At 37.7% G+C, this 8,318-nt stretch overlaps 1 protein-coding gene across 1 annotated transcript; it reads right to left on the bottom strand.

Annotated features, from left to right (window-relative positions):
- Window positions 1–1,723: 1,723 nt before the first annotated feature.
- LOC131326146 (uncharacterized) lies at window positions 1,724–7,705 on the bottom strand. Its single transcript, XM_058358762.1, has 9 exons — window positions 7,302–7,705; window positions 7,142–7,204; window positions 6,969–7,024; window positions 5,937–6,030; window positions 5,693–5,753; window positions 4,573–4,654; window positions 3,223–3,278; window positions 2,402–2,465; window positions 1,724–2,231 (listed from the first exon to the last, which is right to left on the bottom strand). The coding sequence occupies exons 1-9, from the start codon at window positions 7,458–7,460 to the stop codon at window positions 2,168–2,170; spliced, it is 699 nt and encodes a 232-aa protein (XP_058214745.1). The 5' UTR covers window positions 7,461–7,705; the 3' UTR covers window positions 1,724–2,167.
- Window positions 7,706–8,318: the final 613 nt, after the last annotated feature.

Genomic DNA, 8,318 nt, shown 5'->3' with positions numbered 1-8,318 from the left:
TTTGGTTTGGTTTGATTTAGAACAAAGGTTATTCTCTTTGTTCAAACAGAAAGAGAGAGAAATTTAAACCCCTACATATATGTGTAACTTTCGTTGAAGCAATTTGGATGATTCAGCTGACCCTAACTGGGAAAAACAAAAAACCCTTTGTATCCAATATTTGACTTTAATTTATTACAACTATGTGTTCCCACATACATTTTTTAATTCCCATGTTGTTCTTTACAAATTAAAACTGTACTAATAAATGTGAAGTGGGTGGAGGAGGTAGAGCGCCATATGGGAGTAATTAATTAGTATTATGTCACAACTGATACAATTTTTCTTTTAGAAATTCGTATCATTTTAAGCATTTGTAATTAACAAAGTCCCATCAATCCATTGCAGGGTTGTACTGTTGATTACTAATATCATAAGTAACCTTTTGGGGGTCATTAAAATTTGCTATTGCATGCTTCCACCTAAGAATGGTTTTCCTTTTCATGATCTCTCTTCTTAAAAGTGCTTCTTTGTTGACATGACATATTAATGGCAATTATAAGTTCTTAGCGCACCCATTGAAATGTTTGATCCTGTCCCTTTTTGCCAATTTTATCAGTTCCGTAATCATATTCTGAAATTCATGTATCGAGACCATATGGCAAGTGAGGTCATTTGGCCCATAAAATATAAGATTCCGCAATGAAATATGTGGGGTTTCTTATATGTTACCACCTTGTCCAAAATTTCGAGTCCACGAGAGTAGAGATGGACTTTCTGGTGTTGTTTTTCATTATCATTAGTAAAGAGTGCAATAACCCCTTTAATAGGGTGGGAAAACAACGTAATTAACTTTGTTCATAAGACATTGTGTTTTGATTGACTAATGCGCATCTCGACTAATTTCTGTTGTACTTATCAATCATATTGTCTACTACGAAGGGTTTAATTAAAACTGAGGCAAAGCCGATGTAAACCTAACCATTACTTATCCACTTCTCTAGGCGTTTCCCACGATTTCATGAATTCCCCAACTCAGTTCATTATCAGCCACCAGCACTTGAAATAACGGATACTACTATAGCTACTCATTATCACAGTTAACTTTTGGAAGCAAATGTTCGATATTAGCTACTTCTTCCGTCCCTTTTTAAATGTCCTGCTTCGTAACTCCAAATTATTAAGTAACTCCAACTTATTAAAAAGACATCATCATTACACCTTTCACATCAACTTTTTCCTCCACTTTCCCTACTTACCCATCATCATTACACTTTTACTCATTAACTTTTTAAAATAAAATCTACTTTTAGAAACAAAATAGACAATACACCAACTTTTACTCCCCCCCCCCCCTAACTTTACGAAATGGACACTTATTAAGGGACAGCTCAAAATGAAATACTGAACACAAAAAAAGGGACGGAGGGACCAGCTTACGTAAATCTCAACAATTCCTTAGAGAACAATTCCACCATCCACTAGCAAGGATCCCAAATAAAACCAGAGCAATGCTCCATATGAACTGGCCCTAAAGAGTTGATAGCATTTGAGAAGTTTCGAACCGAAAACTTTAGGAAGGAGCAAATAATACCACAAGTGCTGCAGCTTAATGTACTAACACCCTGCTGATGTATAGCCTCTACAATCCCTTGAGGTCTAACCTACTAACACCCCGCTAACCACTGCTGATGCAAACAATATTGGCAGCTAAAACCTATAATCTAAAGCATAATTAAAGCTGTAATCTAAAATCTGTTCCACTTCTATTGGAAACACCCCCAAAGCTAAGAGCTTTGAGGGGGGGAAATCAGTTTACAGTTCACGGGGTACATGCCCACATATGCAAGATTTGCACCATGATACCTATGATCCTCCACATCAGCCTGAAATTCTTTCTAGAGAATTAGTACTTTGGTTTTGTATCGGGAAGTTCTTTCGCGGACGAACAGAGGTCAAAGTCTCACTGTCTTCTGCTATTACACAAGTCACGAAACACTTCCTCACAACCTCCAAGCGGAAATTGGAGAAAAACAAACAGTCGCTAGACTCTCCTTTTTTGGAGCAATCAAAAAAAATGTTGCTGAAACATGTCTTCGAACCTCCTCTAAGCGATTTCATTCAAATTCTTTAGTCTTTGAGAGGCCTGAACATAAAGATATCGGTTGGAGAACTTTATAGAGCTTTATCACTCAACCTTCGCCACTCCCTCAGCAGGCATATTCGTTTCTGCAACAGTTTCCATCACAAACCTGGGAAGAAATGCAGAACTCCATCATTCTCAATCAAGACGCCAAGAAAGATCCGACATCTCTTTCATTGTTGTGCGGAAGTAAAAAGAAAACATGAGTGGATAAAAGACCTAGCTTCGGCCTTTTGGAGGCATGGACATCCACTATGTAATAGAAAAAAGAGACCATACCTAGCAAATTTATCACGAGAGGATTGCAAGATGTATATCGAGAGAATAAATGTCATCAGAAGCCCTGTTTTACATGCAAAAAAGAAACCAGATGGGTGAGGAATGATGTCGTCAATTTGCCAAAGCATATCATGCAGGTGATAATGAATATAAGGGTCAAGGATGAACTTCGAACCAAACCTACTCCATTTTTTTAAAGGTAAGACTGAAGGCCCCTAAAAATGAATGACTCAGAATTCCTCCAGTCTTTAATAGCTTGAATTTCAGGCAGGTGCTGCTTCTTAATCATTCACCAATACTACGTTTGGATCGTGAATTTGTTGAGGGAAAGAAAATTTCAACGGAATGAATACTTGGATGCCTTTATATTCAAATGTGCTCCCCTCAGCAGGCATACGCCTTTATATTCCATAGCCTAACCAGAAAGAAAATTCTGCTTGCTTGACCTCATTTTCTTTTCCTGTCCTTTTTCTTCTCTCTCTCTCTCTCTCTCTCTCTCTCTCTCTCTCTCTCTCTCTCTCTCTCTCTCTCTCTCTCTCTCTCTCTCTCTCTCTCTCTCTCTTTTTTCATTCTTTCTCCACCAATTCAAGATCCAAAACATACCATAATAGTCAAATAGCAAATGGGCGCCAGCACATCAGCTTTGTGCACGGATTGGTTATAAAAGAAAAGCATAATGGAAACAGTGAAACACAAATTGAATTTGTCAAGGGAAATCCCTCGGAGTTTCTTTCCCTCGACAAATTCCTTCACGAATCTTTGATCCAAGTATAGCAGCAATTAACAAGGAAAACAGATATTTTTTCATTGACCTTTCTTACCTGATCCAAACAGAACATAAAATCCAGAAGTCACATCTATCTCTGACTGTTCTTTCCTGCATACACCAGAACCATGACTCAACTCTATAGAATAGAAAAGGAATAAGGGAGCTGCACGCTCTTTAAAAGAACAACAATGTAGAATCTATTGGACACATTCCACCCGAAGGCAAGCACTCACATCTGCAGATATTACTTTATTCTACCCTAAGAACATATACAAAGATGGGATACAGAGACAACATGACATGGACATGGACGTGCGAAAATGTCATTTCTCCCAAAACTAGGCCACATCGAATATAGAATACACTAACATCATAGATGTATCATAGGAATTTGTGTAAAAGCCAAAAATATCATTTCTACCAAAATAAGACGAGAAAAATACAAAATGAATCAGTTAAGAGATACAAGTCAACTCTGTGTGTCCACAACATGTCCCAAGAGTGACTGCAATGTGTCCTAAGTGTCTGACTAAAAAGAAGATAATTAAATATAGGACAAGCATTAAGTTGTGTCCGACACATGTTCAGAGGTGTTGTGTTGGGTCGTGTCTTGTTTGTGACCGACACTGATACATGAGGAGGTAGACGTGTCCATGCTTCTTAGATTATACCACATGTGAAGCGACATCATGTTTCACATTATGAATTCCTTGTATGTAGCTATATCAGCATTTCAACATGCTGCTCTCATGCATACAGCAGACCCTGAAGAACATATATGATATATAGCTTCAATCAAACCCATCCATATAGATCAGAGTGGAATAAAGACAACGTGATCCAATCCCAAAGATGGAGCTGCTGTGAGTAGATTGGCTGGATTGATCACCAACCCCAGGGGTTCGTGATCTTATAACCAAACAGACCCTCACACACAAGTCAAAAGCAGAGCAATGCAAATGCAAGTTTCTGATAATGTCCCATCACGATGAACTAAAAGGTAGAAGGGAAACAAATCTTAAAGATTCAATCATACAGAAACTTCCACTACCTGCTCCCCTAATTTCCAAAGCATTACCTGCATGGGTAAACAAAGATTTGGGGTAACCAGAGGCATTAAAACCAAAGGTCCAAAAGTCCATCGAGTTTGAGTATGAGCTAGGACAAAAGGTTCTGATTGCATAATGGTATGCCAACAATACAAATTAAACAACTAAAAAAGAAGGAAAATCTCACATGCATTATCATGGTACTAATCATTTCAAGCTAGTCACCTCTAAAGTCCATTCAAAGACTTCAGGTCACCAATGTCATTAGTTTCCACAAAATTAAACAGTGAAACAATCAACCAATAACCAGAAAGTTTGCAAGACACACTGAGTCTATAAACAGTATCACTAACCATGTGTATCTGACAAGCACGTGCTTCGGCCAATGTTGTGGATTCCAAAATTGGCTACGGATGTCTGGATGTATTTCAAGATCTGCTCAAGAGAGAGATGAATTCATTATAACTTGATCCATCCTAAAAATGTACAAGGGATTCACGTAGAGCATTTTAATTATTCTGATCGTAACAAGGATGCGTTGTCTACAAAACAAGGAAAGGATTGAGGCACAAAATATAACATTTCATGCAACAGAACTGGAACCGGAGACAACCCAAAGTCATAGAATTTAAGTGTAGAATGTGGAAAAATTCACTGGAGTCTGGATGGGAGACTTGAAACTTTCCCTACGATAGCATTATGAGCAAATTTTGAATTGGCAGGAGGGAACACCAGCACCTTCACCGTGCTTGAAGAGTCGTAATGAAATTCTAATCATCAGAGAAGAAGTGAGGAATCACCAAACTCGGCAGAAGTTGATCTCTATGCATTTTTGTGCGATCACAATGGTGAGGAAACCACCGGAGGTGAAGGAGAGAGCCACGCACTGTAAGAGAGAAAGAGGGTGGCAGTGAGAGCCTTCACAGCCTAATGGACTCCCACTATCCTACACCCTCTGATATTCTCATCTCTTTAGTTGCCTATTTTACCCTTCATAGTAAGTTTCAAGAATATCTACAAGTTTTTTTTTACTTCACTTCTCCCAACCTTGCACTCAACTTTTTTTGCATCATGATTTAAGAAACTAATTTACCATACTTTAGAAGACCCATCCATCTTATATTACATCAGCGATAAACTTCACTCCATTTCTGAATTCTATTTTTCAACCGAACACCTTTGCTAAGAAATTCTTGCCGTCCATATCCGCAAGATGTGACTGTAAGTTACTTTGTTGACCACAAAGTAAAAGAACCCTTGCATGTCTAGTCTTTTGTGAGCAATCACATGAAAGATAACAAAATAAGAAGTATGCAAACACAAGGCTTTGCAAGCAATAAACTTCTAGCAGGTTGTTGTAATATCTTAACATTGTCCACAAAGTAAATGGAGCAAAGTAAATGCATATCAACTTCCAGGTGATTTTAATGTAATACGACTTCCAAGCAAGAAGTTAGTCACGGAGCTACATACAGTGATGTGGCATATCTACAACTTTGGCAGTGACACCAAGCAAATCGCTCCCAGAGTACCTCTGCATAACATTGGAACAAAAACATCTCCATAACTTTAGAATATTAAAAACTTATTACTACAAAACGATTATGAGAATATTACAAACTTAAAAAGTACTTCGTAGTATTTCACAGCTTCTTTAAAGATGCCATAAATATGAAACTTAATGATGTAAACAAGTTTCCCACATTGTGACCCTTACCAAAAGAACGTCAATCATGGGAACCTCAGGGCCCTTTCGATTTATCACCAAAAGCCATGGAATCAAAAACTTCTCTCTTCCAACTTGAAATGATCTGCAAAAGAAGTGTTCTAAGAATATCTTTGGATAACAGCGCAACATACGAACAAAAACATGCACATTGAAAGCATCACTTCTCCACACTTGTGATAGAATTTGAAGCGCATTGAGTAACTATTAGGGCATTTTGCTTAAATTGATAAAACTAACTTCTTCACGGCACTTTATAAATAGCGAACAAAGCCAAATGTTACTAGCTTCCAAGAAAATTAAGACCCAGACCCCTTGTGCCATTGGACTCTCTATAAGCATTACAAGTAGTTATAAGGCACAACATAACAGATAATTCCTATTTTGAAATGAACTTCATACACGAATTTGAAACAATAGGAAATCTAGTTCAAGAGCCCCCACAAATGATTAAAGAAGATGCCTTCATCGGGAATCTTACGCTCATCATCTAAACACAACTACTGATAGAAGATGGAATATATTGCCACGAATCCTTCGTTCATTGACTCCAGATGGGGGATTTCAGACTGCTTCCATTATTCACCAATAAATATACATCCTAACATGGCTACCAACCTACATTATCGCAAATTGGAATGATGCACCCACTAGGTTAACAAAAAAACAGTAACAACCTTGTCACAATGTTGGAAGATTTTTCAACCTCTGAAGTGATGCTAAGTTCCTAAAAAAATACCCACGAAGTGATCCACTGAATCAGCTAAATGTTAACAAATGGAAGTGGAGAAAAGAAAAACTTTCAGAGGCAAATACCCAGATCAAAAACTGGAATGATGCACCCACTAGGTCAACAAAGTGAAAGTAACAACCTTCTCACAATTTTAGAGGATATTTGCAACATATGAAGTGATGCTAAGTTCCTAAACATAAATCAATGAAGTAATCTACTCAACCAGCTATATGCCACCAAATGGAATTGCCGAAAAAACTATATAAGAGGCTCGAAGAAAGGTGTCTCACATCTTATACGGATCAGCACCAGTGTAGCCAGTTGGTTTCGGTATAGGAATTAAAGCCTACAAGAAGTTAGCACCAAGTTCAAATACAGAAATATTGAATTCACGCAACAACAAAAAAAAACTTCAAAAAAAAAAAAAAAAAACCCAATTAGCACATCGTAAAAGAAGGGGCACCTCACGATTTACAGCAAAGATTGGGCAGTGGCGACCAATCATGTCATGCAAAACTGTTCTCGACTGATGCACACAATACAAAACACGGCAAATACCCAGATCAGTAATAAAATCAATACGGAGAGAGAGAGAGAGAGAGAGAGGGGTTTGGACAACTGACAGAGTGGTATTGGCCGCTCTTGCTCATGGGTACGATGTCTCCAGGTCTGTAAGCGAGAGAATTGGAAGCAAGGGACATCAACAGCAATAATAAAATAGAAAGAGTTGAACTGATGGGTGCTGCTCCACCATTTCTGCCGATTCTCCCAATTCTCGCCATCGGAAAAGGGGGTTCTGATGATAGGTGATGAATAAGCAAGAGATCACCGTATAAATCTACTCCTAATGGGGAATGGTTTGTGAATTTGATGCAGGGATCGGTGGAAGGTTTTGCGGATTACCTGATTAGAACAGTTGGATTCGAACAGTTGAATTGGAAGGGAAGCATGTCAATGTTGGATGAAACTGATAGTCGGATTGGGCTTCTTTACAGTAGACCCCCAAAATGGACCTCTCCAGTTTTCCATTATGGGCCCAACATAATATCCAGTTTGAGTTATTCATTGAGGTTTTTTTTTTCAGTCATAATCTTTTAGGATGGAAAAATTAAATTTTCTCGTAATTTTTTGTATGTTTAGTTATCAGAAAAACCGTATGACTCATAGCTTCAATTTTCTCGCTGAAAGTCACTTTCCTGCAAAATAAATTCTGCCAAATAGAATAAATTCTAATTTTCCTGCAAGATTTCTTATCAATAAAACACACACGTAAAAATGAATTTCATAATCTTTTACTTCACCTCACGTTACTTTTCTCGGGAATCGATTTTCTACACAACATTCGGGACAGCTGACCAAGCCTGGGCAATAAATAAAAGCACCATAAGCAAAAGATTACAGTGTTGCATTTTATAGCCGGTACACATTCTATTCCAGCAGTGAAACTTTTCTTGAATTTGAAACTACTCAAACAAGACATTAAATTTGTATAGATTCCTACAAAATTTGTATTTTTTCCACTAATTGAAAAGCAAGACATTAAATTTTTACATGACCCATTCTAACACATTTTTTTTCATAATAACTAATGTGGTTAGATTGACTAGGTATTTACGCATAAGCAATAGTTTGTACAACTA

The sequence above is a fragment of the Rhododendron vialii genome, chromosome 5a (genome assembly GCF_030253575.1).
Source record: "Rhododendron vialii isolate Sample 1 chromosome 5a, ASM3025357v1".
NCBI lineage: Eukaryota > Viridiplantae > Streptophyta > Magnoliopsida > Ericales > Ericaceae > Rhododendron > Rhododendron vialii.
The sequence above is the reverse complement of the archived record's forward strand: the minus strand, read 5'-3'. Positions and strand labels throughout refer to the sequence as shown.